This window comes from Sardina pilchardus, chromosome 15 (assembly GCF_963854185.1).
Source record: "Sardina pilchardus chromosome 15, fSarPil1.1, whole genome shotgun sequence".
NCBI classification, from domain to species: Eukaryota; Metazoa; Chordata; class Actinopteri; order Clupeiformes; family Clupeidae; genus Sardina; species Sardina pilchardus.
In genome coordinates, this window is record NC_085008.1 from 33,728,964 (window position 1) to 33,746,503 (window position 17,540).

Here is a 17,540-nt window from a genome sequence, read left to right on the forward strand (position 1 = left end):
CAAAATTGGTACCCCACTGATTCTGTTGTCTAATTTGATGGATTTAACCACGATTCGGATTAGGCTACACCTTTTAAAAGGCGGAACATTTTCACCGCAAACGTACACTGTGGCTGTCATATAGCCGCTCTGCGTCTTTTTATGCAATTCAATTTCAATTTCAATTTAATGTCGCTTATAGAGCGCCAATACATTACACATGTCTCATGGCGCTTTACAGTGTTAGACATTCAACACATTCATATTAAATCCATTCTACTAACATTATCGAGAGAATACCGTAACGTTTTATTTTGAGCACTGGTTGTCACTCATTGGATACATATATGTAACAGATACCAAATTCAAAGTCATGATAGAGTAAATTAAGTACCACACCAATTAAACATGACCAAGGAAAAAGTGAACGGGACAACACACAATGCCATGCTACTCCTAAATCATAGAATTTAACATTGCAAGACACTTATCTTTTCTATGACATCAGAAATATTGGTAACACTTTAGAATAACGGTCGCTTATAAAGCATTAGTAACACTTAGTAAATAATGAACTAATCATGAACAAAACATGTACAAATATTTGTAAATGAGTAAGAAATACTATGCTAATGTTATATATGTATGTTATTACTCATTTGAAAAACATTAGTAAAGGGCTATGTAGTGATGAAATAGAAGTAAACATTTATAAACAGTTAAGTCTTTCAGCAAAAACAAAATAAACAACTTCAGTCTCTTCAAATGAACTGTGCATTATTTGTAGACTTTGTAAAATCTTCAAAATATTATTTGTAAATAGTTTGTATGCTATTTTTATGTAGTTCATAGCTATGCTGTTATTGCATTAAAGGGATATTCCGCCATTTTTGGAAATACGCTCATTTTCCACCTTCCCTCGAGCAAAACAATCGATATGTACCTTGTTCCCGTTCATCCAGCCATTCTGTGAGTCTGGCGATACAACTTTTAGCTTCAGCCTAGCATAGATCATTGAATCGGATTAGACCATTAGCTTCTCGCCTGCTAGCTTCATGTTTAAAAGTGACTAATATTTCTGGTAATTTTCCCATTTAAAACGTGTGTCCTCTCAAGTTAGAAAGTGCAATAAGACCAACTGAAAATGAACCCTGCCGTTTTTCTAGGCTGATTTGACATGGAACTACATTCTCATCTGGCGTAATAATCAAGGCAACTTGCAGCTACTGGCACTACTACTGCTTGATGTCTATGGGGACTATTTTCAGATGCTGCGTACGATATCACTGCGCCTATGGTACGTTTGCAAGTTGCCTTGATTATTACGCCAGATGAGAGTGTAGTTCCATGTCGAATCAGCCTAGAAAAACGCCAGGTTTCATTTTCAGTTGGTCTTATTGCACTTTCTAACTTGAGAGGAGACGCGTTTTAAATGGGAAAATTATCAGAAATCTTAGTCACTTTTAAACATGAAGCTAGCAGGCGAGAAGCTAATGGTCTAATCCGATTCAGTGATCTATGCTAGGCTGAAGCTAAAAGTTGTATCGCCAGACTCACAGAATGAGTCTGGCGATACGGGAACGGGAGAGAACGGGAACAAGGTAAATATCGATTGTTTTGCTCGAGGGGAGGTGGAAAATGAGCGTATTTCCAAAAATGGCGGAATATCCCTTTAAGATTAGCTTGTAAATTATTTAGTGTGATTGAAATAAAAGCCATTGAAACATTAATTAAGATATGCATGTACATATTTAAATGTGTTAAATAACATTGGTTGAATATCTATATCCATTGTATCCAGGAGTATTAGACAATATACTAATTATGAACAAAACATGTACGTAGTTTTTATAAATTATTAGGACATGCCCTGACAATGTGCAGGCAATACTTCCAAGAAGAAGTACAGAAGACATTAAACATTTATTGATAAATTGTTCATATGTTACTAAGCTTTCGTTTATCATTTATATACAAGCCTTATGAGGAAGACTTCAAATGAACTGGGTAGCCCAGATTTTGTTACTAATTATTTGTTAAGATTTTATCAATGATCTGCAACGTATCTACAAAGTTAATTGCGTCAACTCATCTGAATTTGGATACAAACACTTACCTCAATATCTGTAACTCACTATTAGCTATTATAAACAATTACTTCCTGCTTAGATGTCATTTACAAAACTTTTTGCACCCCTTAATCTAAAGTGGAAGCATGTTCTCATATTGAAACATTAGGCTACTTCACTATCTGTGTGTCACTCAGCCACATATTTTACAAATGATCTGTTAATGTTAACAACTTATTTACAAAGTTTTTTGAACCCGTTAATCTAAAGTGAAAACATATTCTCATACACAAAAACTTAACTTAATATGTGTAACTCACTACTACTTTTACAAATGATCTTTTATTGTTTACAAATTATTTACAAAGTTCTTTGAACCTGTTAATATAAAGTGAAAACATATTCTCATACACAAAAACTTAACTCAATATGTGTAACTCAATACCTTTTACAAATGATCTGTTAATGTTAACAAATTATTAATGAAGCTTTTTGAACTCGTTAATCTAAAGTGAAAACATATTCTCATGAACAAAACCTTAACTTATGTGTCACTAGGCTACTGCCTTTTACAAATGATCTGTTAATGTTTACAAATTATTTACAAAGCTTTTTGAACCCGTAGTGAAAACATATTCTCATATACAAAAATGTAACTTAGGCTAATATGTGTAACTCACTAGCCTACTACCTTTTACAAATGATCTGTTAATGTTTACAAATTATTTACAAAGCTTTTTGCATGCGCTAATTTGAAGTGAAAACACATCCTATACAAAAGCTTTCTTCAATATGTATAACTACATTAGGCCAATTACCTTTTAGCCTAGGCTACATAGTCTATGACCTGTTAATGCTTACAAATCCACGTCCTGTACCAGAAAAAATTAGTCCTTCAACAGTTATATGAATCTTTTAGGCTAAGTGGTATCAATCGGGTACTGTACACATTGTTGTTCTGTACACTAATATTGTGATTTTGTTCACAAGTTGTAATGGATGGACAGACGTCTTCGGCGAGGCTCCCGGAGGTTCGGAGCAGTTCGGAGAGAGGAGGAGACGTGGCCGTGCAGGCAATCCATAGACACGCAAACGCATTGTGCTATAGCTAGGTCTTGCTGACTAGCTGAAGGTTTTATGCTACTCGCGGAAAACTGTCGGTCGGAGTTCTCGAAGTTTTCACTTCCAACACAACTTCACCGTCTAGCAGTAATGTTTAAGCGAGTGTTTTACACACTAAACACAAAGGCTGTACTTCTGTTAGGCTGCGGTAAACTTCTCCCGCTTAGCAGTCGTTCTCTCTTCTTCTCCTGCTTCCCTGGTGTCGTTTGTTTCTTTCTCCCACTTCCTGATCACCCTTGACTTCTAGCTCAATTCTCATTGGCTCAAATAATGCAAATGTAAAAGAAAATACACATTTCCATTATTTTCACTTTTAGAATATCTTGACAACATTTCAGTAACTAGGAAATTATAAACAGAATATATTCATCTATAGCCTACCCATCGCCTACTGGAAACGTTGACTCTTGTAGGCTAGGCATTCAAGTCATGTTTATTAAATTGCATGGTTATGCATTCGTTTTGAATATATTTTGTTTATCATTTCCTAGTTACTAATGTTGTCAAGATATTATGTTTTGATTCTAAAAGTGAAAAGAATGGAAATTTGTATTTTCTTTTACATTTGTATTATTTGAGCCAATGAGAATTGAGCTACAGGTCAAGGGTGATCAGGAAGTGGGAGAAAGAAACAACCGAGAAGCGGGAGAAGAAGGGAGAACAAGGGAGAACGACCGCTAAGCGGGAGAAGTTTACCGCAGCCTAACAGAAGTAGGCTACAGCCTTTGTGTTTAGTGTGTAAAACACTCACTTAAACATTACTGCTAGAAGTTGTGTTGGAAGTGAAAACTTTGAGAACTCCGACCGAGATTTTTCCGCGAGTAGCATAAAACCTTCAGCTAGTCAGCAAGACCTAGCTATAGCACAATGCGTTTGCGTGTCTATGGATTGCCTGCACGGCCACTTCTCCTCCTCTCTCCGAACTGCTCCGAACCTCCGGGAGCCTCGCCGAAGACGCCTGTCCATCCATTACAACTTGTGAACAAAATCACAATATTAGTGTACAGAACAACAATGTGTACAGTAGCCTACCCGATTGATGCCATAATATTCATATAACTGTTGAAGGACTAATTGTTTCTGGTACAGGACGTGGATTTGTAAGCATTAACAGGTCATAGGCTATGTAGGCTAAAAGGTAATACTGTAGTTAGCCTATAGCCTACTGTAGGCTACATATTGAAGAAAGCTTTTGTATATGAGGATGTGTTTTCACTTCAAATTAGCGCATGCAAAAAGCTTTGTAAATAATTTGTAAACATTAACAGATCATTTGTAAAAGGTAGGAGGCTAGTGAGTTACACATATTAGCCTAAGTTACGTTTTTGTATATGAGAATATGTTTTCACTTTAGATTAACGGGTTCAAAAAGCTTTGTAAATAATTTGTGAACATTAACAGATATTTTTGTAAAAGGCCTAGTGACACATATTAAGTTAGATTAACGGGTTCAAAAAGCTTTGTAAATAATTTGTAAACATTAACAGATCATTTGTAAAAGGCAGTAGCCTAGTGACACATGTTAAATTAAGTTTTTGTTCATGAGAATATGTTTTCACTTTAGATTAACGGGTTCAAAAAGCTTTGTAAATAATTTGTAAACTTTACAAGATCATTTGTAAAAGGCAGTAGCCTAGTGACACATATTAAGTTAAGTTTTTGTTCATGAGAATATGTTTTCATTTTAGATTAACGGGTTCAAAAAGCTTTGTTAATAATATGTAAACATTAACAGATCATTTGTAAAAGGTAGTAGTGAGTTACACATATTAAGTTAAGTTTTTGTGTATGAGAATATGTTTTCACTTTAGATTAACGGGTTCAAAAAGCTTTGTAAATAATTTGTTAACATTAACAGATCATTTGTAAAAGGTAGTGAGTTACACATATTGAGTTAAGTTTTTGTGTATGAGAATATGTTTTCACTTTAGATTTACAGGTTAAAAAAACTTTGTAAATAATTTGTAAACAATAAAAGATCATTTGTAAAAGGTAGTAGTGAGTTACACATATCAAGTTAAGTTTTTGTGTATGATAATATGTTTTCACTTTAGATTAACGGGTTCAAAAAGCTTTGTAAATAATTTGTTAACATTAACAGATCATTTGTAAAACATGTGGCTGAGTGACACACAGACAGTGAAGTAGCCTAATGTTTCAATATGAGAACATGCTTCCACTTTAGATTAAGGGGTGCAAAAAGTTTTGTAAATGACATCTAAGCAGGAAGTGATTGTTTATAATAGCTAATAGTGAGTTACAGATATTGAGGTAAGTGTTTGTATCCAAATTCAGATTAGTTGACGCAATTAACTTTGTAGATGCGTTGCACATCATTGATAAAATCTTAACAAATAATTAGTAACAAGAGAAGTGAATCTGGGCTACTTAGTTCATTTGAAGTCTTCCTCATAGGGCTTGTATATAAATGATAAACGAAAGCTTAGTAACATATGAACAAGTTATCAATAAATGTTTAATGTCTTCTGTACTTCTTCTTGGAAGTATTGCCTGCACATTGTCAGGGCATGTCCTAATAATTTATAAAAACTACATACATGTTTTGTTCATAATTAGTATATTGTCTAATACTCCTGGATACAATGGATATAGATATTCAACCAAATTTAATACATTTGAATATGTATGTATGTGCATATCTTAATTAATGTTTCAATGTCTTTATTTCAATCACACTAAATGATTTACAAGCTAATCTTAATGCAATAACAACATAGCTATGAACTACATAAAAATAGCATACAAACTATTTATAAATAATATTTTGAAGATTTTGCAAAGTCTACAAATAATGCACAGTTCATTTGGAGAGACTGAAGTTGTTTATTTTGTTTTTGCTGACAGACTTAACTGTTTATAAATGTTTACTTCTTATCTATTTCATCATTGCATAGCCCTTTACTAATGTTTTTCAAATGAGTAATAACATACATATAACATTAACATAGTATTTCTTACTCATTTACAAATATTTGTACATGTTTTGTTCATGATTAGTTCATTATTTACTAAGTGTTACTAATGCTTTATAAGCGACCGTTATTCTAAAGTGTTAATATTTTCTTTACCTTGTTAGTTTTTGAACATTCAATTTATGTAATGAAAACATATATCCTTGAACTATGCATGACTATTTTCCAAAAACCGAATGAAACTTAATTACGTTCACATACTTTTTAAAGTGACAGGCACTCAATTAGACCTACACACCACCCCTGTGGTATCATTAAAGACAAGTGTAATCAAAGTGAAGTATTCAAATTACTGAATATTTTTAGCTTTAAGTAATTATGCAGATCCCAAAATACTATGAATGTTAACAAAATATATACAGTTTATGAATTAAAAATATGAAATAGAAACAAGACAAGCCATTTTCTGTGTGTGTGGAGGGTTGAAAAGAGACTGCTGTGCATGATCTGTATCCCGCTTAAGGTAATAAGGTTTTGCCTATATTTTTGTAATGTAATAAACACTGTCACACTTTTTAAAAACTATTTCAGCTTGTGTAGGCCTATCAGTGCTTTTTAAACATATGAACACAGCTTTTTTTTAAATACCGCGATAATACCAAAAACCGTGATAATTTTGGTCACTATAAACATGTAAAACCATTGCATCTCTAAATAGTGTTATTATTGCAAAGCCTATAAAATAAATAGATTTTCACCTATAGGCCTATTTTATTTAGCCTACTTATTTCTACATTTGCCGTATATCGTTTAGGTTCACTTTATTTAGATAAAAATGAATTTCTTTACATTCACTTCACTCCCATTTTCTTATTGCTTAGGACTTCTAGATTAAAACCATATGTGTCACCTTTGCATGGATGTTTTCAGTTAGACAAAAAACGTAAAAATCTAAAGTGGTAGCAAACTGCCTCAGAGTGTCTGAAAGGCCTCAGACCCTGAAGTGTTAAAAGATTGAGCTTAGTACTGTTAAAACTCGGAGTGTGTCATTTACCATCTCTGCTCCATGGTTCACACCCCATCTACGACAACTCAAAGCCAAGGGACGTCAACTGGAGCGGCTCTTCAAAAAAACCAGACTCTCTGTTCACAAACAAATGTACCACACCCACATCCTTCTCTACAAAGACACCCTCTCCTCAGCTAAATCACAATATTATGCAGGTCTAATCAGTGCAGGTGATGGGAATACTCGTGCCCTGTTCTCAGTGCTCAACAACACACTACGACCCCCAACCTCACTTCCTCCACAGTTTTACTCCACTGATCACTGCAATTCCCTAATGTAATTTTTCAACGGAAAAATACAAGGGATTCATCAGCAACTGTCCCCCCAAACCCCCTGCACTCCGTCCTCTCTGGTTGTCCACACCCCCTTGTGTCAACCATTTTCTAGCTTCCAACTGCCCTCTGCTGCTGACATTTCGGACCTCATTCGAAAATCCAAAACATCTACATGTCAGCTTGACCCCCTGCCTACTCCCTTAGTCACTGCCTGTCTCCCTTCGTTGTTACCTTTGATAACTGCCATCATTCACTCCTCCCTCACCTCTGGTTCTGTACCATCTACTCTTAAATCTGCTGCTGTAACACCTATAGTCAAGAAACCTGGTTCAGACCCCAGTGACTTCAATAACCTACGACCGATCTCTAACCTACCATTTCTCTCAAAAATTCTGGAAAAAGCAGTGGCCTCACAGCTACACACACATCTTCATAACAATAACCTTTACGAACAGTTCCAGTCTGGATTCCGCCCGTGTCACAGCACAGAAACGGCCCTCCTCAAAATCACGAACGACCTTCTGATGGCAGCGGACTCCGGACTATTATCCATCCTCATCCTCCTCGATCTGAGTGCAGCCTTCGACACCATCTCCCACACCACCCTCATTGACAGATTAGCATCCATTGGTATCTCAGACACACCCCTGGACTGGTTTAAATTTTATCTCTCTGGCCGCACTCAGTTCATCCAGTTGAAAACCTTCACATCCCAATCATCTCCCCTCTCCTCTGGTGTTCCCCAAGGCTCTGTACTTGGACCTATTCTATTCATCATCTATCTCCTCCCCCTTGGTCAGATCCTCCGCAAATTTAACATCCAGTTCCACTGTTATGCGGATGACACCCAGCTCTACCTTTCTTCCAAACCCACCTCCACATTCCCACCCTCCTCCCTCTGTGACTGTTTACAAGAAATCAAAGCCTGGTTCTCTTCCAATTTCCTGAAACTCAACAGTGATAAAACAGAGGTCCTCCTCATTGGTTCTAAATCCACTCTCACTAACACTCCAAGTTTCACCATCCCCATTGATAACTCCTCTGTTAGCCCCTCCCCACAGGTTAAGAGTCTGGGTGTCGTCCTTGATGGTACTTTATCATTCCAAAGCCACATCAATAACATCACTCGGTCAGCCTATTTCCATCTGCGGAACATCAACCGTCTCCGCCCATCCCTTACTCCCAACTCCACCGCCATCCTAGTCCACACCATGGTCACATCTCGTCTGGACTATTGCAATTCCCTTCTCTTTGGTCTTCCCCACAAGTACATCCATAAACTCCAACTGGTTCAGAACTCTGCCGCCCGCATCATCACCAGGATCCCATCCATTAATCACATCACACCTGTTCTGCAACAGCTTCACTGGCTTCCGGTAAAATTTCGTGTGGACTTCAAGATTCTGCTCCACACGTTCAAGGCCATTCATAACCTCTCTCCCCCATACATATCTGACCTTCTCCACATTAACACCCCCTCCCGGACACTCAGATCTGCCTCATCCATCAGCCTCACTGTGCCTCCTGCCCGTCTGACCACCATGGGGGCCAGAGCCTTCAGCCGCTCTGCCCCCCGTCTCTGGAATTCCCTCCCACCAAGCATCAGGAACATTGACTCACTCTCCACTTTTAAGTCACACATAAAAACCCACCTTTTTAAACAGGCTTATTCCCTTTAACACTATTTTTATGATCTAGTTTTTTAATTATTATTATTGTTATTATTTGTTGTTTTATATTGATTGTTGTTGTAAGGTGTCCTTGAGTGCCATGAAAGGCGCCCCAAATAAAATGTATTATTATTATTATTATTATTATTATTATTAAAACCAGACTATATATAAACTAGAAGATCTAAGCTTTCTCGTGGTGCCACTTACATGTTTCTAGGATAAAAACTCGCTAAGTGTCAGACGTGTGTTTGGAACAGCCACAAAAATCCCACCAGTGGGATGGCCGACCGTTAGGGGTTAAAAAAGTAGGTGCTGGACTTAAAAAGCAACCGTAAAAATGGCAAAAAAGTCCGCACACTAAGGCTCCAATATTCTTTTTCTTTATATTATATATTAAACGTCACCACATGTGATGTTTCGGGACACACTGCCCTTCCTCAGACATTAGACAGGTATCTGGCAGCCCATACTTATATACTAATTAAACACCTGACATCATATGATGCAAGTGATTGCTCGCAAAAGAAGCATAGCATTTGCATAACCAACGTATTGTTAAACAGTGTGGCAAACAAATTGACAGAGGTCCTCAAAAAGCTCTGCCTCCTACTGTAGTTTTTGAAATTCTTGGAATTACAAGATGTCCAGTATTTTCAGATCAATGTCTAGGTGGATTTTTGGGACATCCATGTCATCCATTGTGCATACTGTTACAAATGTTCTTGTGTGAGGATATAGGTTTGTGTCATTTCAGGTGAGCCGCTCGGCGCGGAAATGTTTCCAGGACACCAGCCGAGGGATTGTTTCTCAGGTAAGTGCTCTCTTATACTAGCCTGGCAAGCCAAACTACACAGAAATGTATAGTCTGGGGTCGGACCATTCACAGAGTTGAAGCCTATGGGTGGGATGAACAGTTGTCTTTCAAACTGCCTCTGCACGTAATAGGCCAGCATTTGTGACCAATCGTAGCCGGTCGGCAAAACGGCAAATACATCCTTCATTAAAACAAATGACTTGAGGGCTTCTTTCTGCTCAAACTTCAAAGAAAAGCCCAAGTCTAACTCTTCCAAAGCCGATTCAAACGAGCGCGCTTCGTTAGCCTCATCCATCTTTTGGTTTTCTCTATGGTTGTGCGATACGGTCTCAAACCCAACTCGTCGAACGAGGACGCATGGTCCAGCCCCCTGGCGTCTTATCGGAAGCCGAAGGTGAGCTAAGGCGGGCTCAAGGACTCCGTACACAGATAAAGCGTTCTGATTGGCTAGGCTGAACACGAGCCTAGCGCAGGCTTGTCCTCAACGGTGCGACCCTAGACCTAAAACTATTTTTGCCCGCTAGGGTGTGTCTAGATTTCTAGGCTACTCTTACACCCCATTTTCCACCAACGCGGTTCTGGTGCTGGTTCGGAGCCAGTGCCAAGTCTAGAACCGGTTCTTTGCTTTTCCACACAAAATAACCTGGCTCTGGACCAGGAAAACAGGTTCCAACTCAGCACCAACTTTGAGCTGGTCCAGAAATAATAACCAGTTACGTCAGGTGTTGGGAGTGGGATTACAGCAAATCAGAAGCCTGCGTTGTCCACAGAGGTGGGAGTAACAAAAAAATCAGAAAACAATGGCGGCAGCTCTGGGGCTCGTAACTGGAAATATTCAATGTGAATAAAGGTTTCTTGACCACTTTTAATGGGTAATTTTGATACGGTTTATTGTTTATATGTGACACAGATGTGTTCCGGACACAGATCATTGTAGGTTACTGTAAGCTCCCGAATGATAGAGGCTTATTAGGTTGTTGACCCATTAGAACCAATTGAAAACACATAGCAACTAGATAGCTAGCACGCTGATATGAACTACTGTGGTGTTTTTTATAGAACATGAATTGTTGTCAACATAATAATAATAAAACGGATTGTTGTGTGTATGCCACTTGAACATACTTGGGCTAAATAAACCTACATATTTTGCGTGGTGACATGCTCTGTGGAAACCCAGTGTTAGACCAGAAATCTAGACACCCCTAGGGCGGCTGGTCAGGCTAACTAACGTCAGCTAGCAGTAAAATGTTTTTCTAGCGACTGCAATACACATGCAACATTTAGGGCACGTCCGGTTTTATTTCACAAATGGATACAGTGATACAATTCACTTTTAGAGCTAATCTCGGCTAGCCTGGTGCAAACTTAACCCGGATAATATAACGGAACAAGCCAGTCTTTTCAAAATCTTGCCGTCATAGAATAGCAAGGAGGGACAAGACTGAAGACATTATTTACTTATGGTGTCAGTCCTAATCGGAGCTGTGATGCACACACTGCACAAGTACCAATCGCTAGTTTAGGAGCGCTGATTATCCTGTATTCTTCTGACGGGGTAGCAAACCACCAAACGCAATAGCAAGTCTAACTCGAGGCTGTTCGCTAGTTGTTTTGCACCTCAGATGTTGTTTAACAAGTCCCAAAACAAATTCAAAAGTGTACAGAAATGCATTCAGTCAATACACTGGTCCTTGTCGTCTATCTCTCCACACTGTTCTTTCATACATCGCAAAACATCTCCGTCTCCACTGTAGTCGAGTCAGTAACAGTAGTTCGTACAGTGCTCCTTGCCATAGGGAAACGTTCGTTCGTTCGTAACAGTAGTTCGTACAGTTAACCTTTTACGATAAAATGCAAATAATTATTTCCAGGTCAATAAGAACTCTAAGTACCTTCGACAACCTTGTCTTGTCCTCTTTCATCTCCGGCCGAGTCAACTGATCAACATTCAACATGAACTCCACAAACCCAGTAAGTATACCGACATGCACAACATATTTGTCAATACCGAAGGAATATTTCAAAATGGCGTCGGGGGAGGGTTTAACCTTTGAAGTGGGGGAAGATTTAAAACAAAAATTGTGAATATATGAGGTAAAATGTACAAGTGTAATGTACCGAAAAACTATGTAGACATGTTGAAAAAGCTATTTGGTTTGAATATAGATTGTTAGTGTAACATTAGCGGACATTTTATCATTTTATTTCATGACGTAATTTGCAACATTAAAATATGCCGGGAAAATGGAGGGACATTAAAAAAAATCCAAAGCGCGCGTTAACGTTATCGCTAGATATCAGATATGCAGTAGTCATGCAGAATGAATTCGCCATTGCCATGAGTAAATATGAAGGTCAGATTGTAACTAGAAATGCAATTCCAAGGAATTACCAGTGCATGAAAATGCAAAAATGTATAGATAGATAATGTAGATATGGCTACTAAGGTGTAGCTAGGGTAAAGATGGCGATTGCATAGTTTAAAGAAAGTTGATAGTGTGATGGTAGACAGTTTAAAGCTGAAACATTCCAGTTGTAACTTAGCTAATGATTTCTATTCATGTTAAAATGTTAACTATGGTAACAATTATAACCAGGTTGATTGGTTAACATAACTACTGATTTCTTGCAGTTATGGTAAAAATGTTAACTATGCTAACAGTGCTTACCAGGTTGATTAGCTAACTTAGCTAATGATTACTAGCAGTTATGCTAAAATGCAAACTATGCTAGCAATGCTAACTATGGTAACAATGCCAACTTTACTAACAATGCTAACCAGCTTGATTAGCTAACTTCGCTAATCATTTTTAGCAGTTATGTTAAAAATGCTAACTATGCTAACGATGCTAACTAGGTTGATTAGCTAACTTAGCTAATCATTTCTAGCAGCTATGCTAAAAATGCTAACTATGCTAACTAGCTAACTTGCTAGTGAGGACTTCTATTTTGAAACATTTGTTGATAGGGTATCCATGGCTGCCACTATCAGGAATAAAGAAGTTACTGTAGTAAAATCATGTTGGTTGCTATGGTAACGGTCATAAACGCTTAATTTTAATGGTTGCTATGTTGGTTGCTAGGTAAATGGAGGTCTCATGTAGTTGACTGGAAGTATAGTTGAAGATAACTGACAGTTGGAATGGTTGAACAGTTAAATAGTTGAGTAGTTTCAATGGTTAAATGATTTAATAGTGTATTATTGCAGAGAGGACTTTTATTTTGAAACAGTTGTGGAAAGAGAGTTTAACAGGATATGTAGCCTTCACAGAGAGATTGTATGCTTAAAGCCTGAGAGAGAGAGGGCTGCAGGTGGGGCTGGCCACCTGGCATAAGATTCTAATTGCTTAACTCATTGGCTGCCAGCGATTTTCAGTGCAGAGCGCTCCATACTGCCAGACGTTTTACAGCATTTTGACTGTTTTTCCAAGATCCACCGAACGGTGAGCTTTATGACTATGTAAACACCGAAGGTACCAAATGAAAGAGTAGACTCTCTTCTTTCACCAGGAAAAAACGGCTTGTTTCTATCGTTTTCCGTTCTTTAGTAATCGTCAGTAGAACATGGGTTAGTTTTGCTAAAAACACCTGTTTTTGACCAAAACATGGAGAAAACGATCTTTTTGTGAAAATCAACTTTTTAACGTTAGCGTTTCAGTAGTATGTCAACCACGATTGCACTGTTATCTCGTCAGTCTCGTCAAGGTTGCTAGGGACTCTGATGGTCGCTAAAGACTCTGAACAGGATGCTAGACTTAGCAAGCTAGCACTAGCAAGGTTGTTGTTAGTCTATATCGCAATATCCAATGTAAATGGATCATACCGTTCACGTGTTTTCCATCCTTGATGTAAGAAGTAAGCATATTTATTCCCTGCATCGCGTGCAAACTAGATCCACTGTGGTCGATCTTCAGTGAGTTTGCTAGTTGTCTCTGCATGACTTGTGCACTCTAGGCAGATACTAATGATCCAAATGGCACTGTTGCCATCTAGAGGTTCGGATCGCTAGTGCAGTCTGTTTACAAGCCTGAAACTCTGCCAGATCGTTCCCAAGCCCACCCAGGAGCCCTCCCCATTGAAAAACGCAATTGACGTCTAAAGACGTCAATGGCAGTCAACGTATGTGTCTGAAATGACGTTTAAAGACGTCAATGGCAGTTAATGAGTTAATGATCCGATTGTGATGTCATAGAGGCCAATGTTAAGTCTATGGGGAAATTTTTAATAGTTTTTAATTTATAGTTTAAAAAGTATAAAAGTTACAAAGTTGAAAAATACATAGCAGCATTCCCCTATTTAAGACCTACGTTGCGACGTTTGAATGAAGTTTCTAAGTTAAACGGTTCAAGCTGAATAGAAAAAATGAATTTGGTAAGCGGAATAATAACTAGAAATGCAATTCCAAGTAATTACCAGTGCATGAAAATGCAAAAAATTGGCTATGTTTTGATTTAATTTATAGTTAAAACAGATAATTTAGATACGGTAAATAAGGAATTGCTAGGGTAGACCAGATGGTTACATAGTTTAATGAAAGTTACTATCTACGCAGATAGCTTAATGGATGTTTAATGTTTAACTAAGGCTACCTAGCAGCTATGCTAACTATACTGTTAGCTATGCTAAATTATTTAAACTTATGTTATAGTTATGCAGTTATGTTAACAATGTTAACATGCTAATACATTTGATTAGCTAATATTTGCTTATCGTTATGTTAACAATCTTAACCATGCTAATCCAACAGAGTATTTTCCAACAGAGTATTCTTCTCAGTCGTATAGTTTCAATTCAATTTCAATTTAATTTCACTCAGATAGCTCCAAAACATTACATATGGACAGTGTGTTAAACAAAGAACATGTTCCAAAGAGGTGGAATGAATACATAACCAGTACGGTAATGCATGAATCCCATTTAATGTCAGAAAGTTCAAATAGTCCAGCGTAGGGAATGAATTGTCAATAGGGATTAGGAATTAGGGCAAGCAGGGTCGCTAGGGTGCCTAGGCCAGGAATCCGGGCATATGGACAGCAACAGGCGATGGTAGGGCAGATATAGGGATGGGACTTCAGGTGTGAAGGATGGCTGATGACTGGTAATGGTTTACCCCACAGGTATGGGGGAATAAAGAGAGAAAAGACAGAGAGGTAGAGTTGAGAGAGAGAAGGGGAGCAGAGGGACTTGAACGGCAAGACAGAGAAAAGGTATGAGGGAGAGTTGAGAGAGGAGGGGGACAAGGAGTTGTACGGCGTGACCCCATCATTCTGTGTGCCAGTCACACAAGCACTCAGGATGATGGGGTTAGCACCAACCTCCAACTAGGACTTAATATTTCAAGTTTAAACTCTTCTTTAGTTTTTTACTATTTTCTTTTCTTTTTATTCTTTAGTTTCTTCTTTCTATATTTCAAGTTTAAACTTTTCTCTTCTTTATTCAAGTTGAAGCTGTTGTTTAGATCTGGTCAGTTCAAGTTCAAGTTAAGTTACTTTCTTCCTGATTTATGCATGGGATTCTGTGATGTAGTTCCATTCTGATTGAGGTGAAAGGTGTCAGATTCAGGAGATCAAGTTAAAATACAAAATATAGGATCATGATAACTGTAATATGTTTGTAGAACACCTGAATGGGCACAGTGCTGTCGATCAGAGATGAAGATGTTATCCAACAATGTGTTCTTCTCAGTGGTGGAGGTGGTAATGAGATTTGTGAATCCTTTAGACTGGAACAACTCATAGATTGGCTTCCTTCCATTGGTCAACATGTCCTCATTGAAATCCCCACAGACTATAACTGGACTATCAGCAATAACATGTAAAGACTCCAATAAATGGCAGAGATTTGGCAAAAATAGGTTCGTGTTGTAATCCGGTGGTCTGTAAATCACTGCAATTAGTAGTGGAACTGGAGCAGCAAATTTCAAAACCAGGAATTCGAGATCAGTCACACCCTGTATGTATGGCATGTGATGGGCTTGAAGATGGCTTTTTACAAACATAGCAACTCCCCCACCATTTTTCTGTGCAAAATGTGAAAGAGTAGTGTATGACACATGTCTATTGCGCTTATACATTCGATAGTTCTCCAAATGGATATTTTCTGGGACAAATGTGCCAAAAAGATGTGTTTCAGTAAAGCACAAAATATCTGCGAGGCACAGTTCATGATGTCTCTTCACGTCATCAATGTGGGCTGACAGTCCTTCAGTGTTGTGGTGGATCAGTGTTAAAGATGGTGATCTCAGAGTGGGGAGGCAGTGAAGAAGGGGCATGGCGTTTCTAAAGTCAACTTTTTGCATACTGTCCACAGAAACTGTGACTTCTGGATCAGCATATATTTTATTTTCATCAAAGTCAACTATGCGTAGACCATGTAGTGAGGTCGTTCTGCTGAGAGCAACGTATGCCATGCCAGGTTCAAATATGCGCTGCATCGAGACCACTGCAGAAACTGTCGTCATGCCTTGACATTTATGTATGGTACAACCAAAGGCTAGAGTCATTGGAAATTGGTGACGAACCACACCCTTTTTACTAAGAGGTTCCTCTACTCTTTCAATGTACACCAAATTGTCTGGTCCTCCTGGTCCTTTATTGCGATGTCTTTGCCCTGCATTAGGACTGTCCAATTCAACACCAAGCATTTTTACAAGAGATCTGCCATCTTGGTCGTGATAAACAATTTTACCAATCTTTCCAAATGAACCATTCACCAGTCCATCTTCCACATCTATGTTTCTCATGAGCATCACACGAGCACCATCAGCAACTTGTAGTCTGTCTGGTAAATCTCCTTTATGTCCTTCAAAAGGTGCTCTCTGCCTTTCCATCCGACCAGTTCGTAGATCTTTCTTATAGTCATGGGCATCAATGTCCAATTCGGAGTATAGAGCAGATATTGTATTTGCATTGTGTTGGTTTACTTCTTTATTTGTAGCAAACACATGCAGAATGTCTTTGGGACAGTCATCAGGTTGACATATAGTCTGGGCAAGTAGAGCTCTGTCTGCTTCAGATAATGCCTCTCCTTTGCGTTTCACCCTTATCCTGTTGAGCAGCTCAGCAAATGGCACATCATCTTTCTGGCGCATGATTTCTGTGAGAGTGACTACTTGGAACCAATCCTTCCAGATATCAAGAACATGATCTTCAAACACACAGAGAGGTTTGGCTTTACCAGGAGGACTTAACTGGTTGAAATCACCACAGGCCAGGATTGAGACTCCGCCAAAAGGTTTCTTGCTGCCTTTGATTTCTTGCAGTCTCCAATTGACATATGCAAAGAGTGATTTTGATATCATGGACACTTCATCAATGACAATTATTTCAACATTGGACAAGGTTGCTCTCACTTCATCTAGACGGTTTGCAAGGCACTGGTAAGGTGGTTTAAGACTTCTTGGCAGTTTCAGGACTGAATGCAGTGTCTTGCCAGATATGTTGAAGGCTGCTGTGCCAGTAAATGCTGTGAGAAGGACAGTGGGCATAGACATGTCTCTCTCCTCTGTGATGCGAGGTAACTTGCGGAGTATCTTTGATGCCTCTGCATAAATGCATTTGATGAGGTGAGATTTACCAGTTCCAGCTCCACCAGTGACAAAGTA

General features: G+C 38.3%; 1 protein-coding gene across 1 annotated transcript in view; it reads left to right on the plus strand.

The window, feature by feature from the left end:
• Positions 1-17,540, plus strand: part of LOC134102296 (cation channel sperm-associated auxiliary subunit gamma-like) — a 445,552-nt gene that overhangs the window by 265,251 nt on the left and 162,761 nt on the right. The window contains exon 18 of the mRNA XM_062556364.1: positions 9,875-9,931. Coding sequence (XP_062412348.1) covers positions 9,875-9,931 — 57 coding nt within the window. The remainder of the gene's footprint in view (positions 1-9,874; positions 9,932-17,540) is intronic.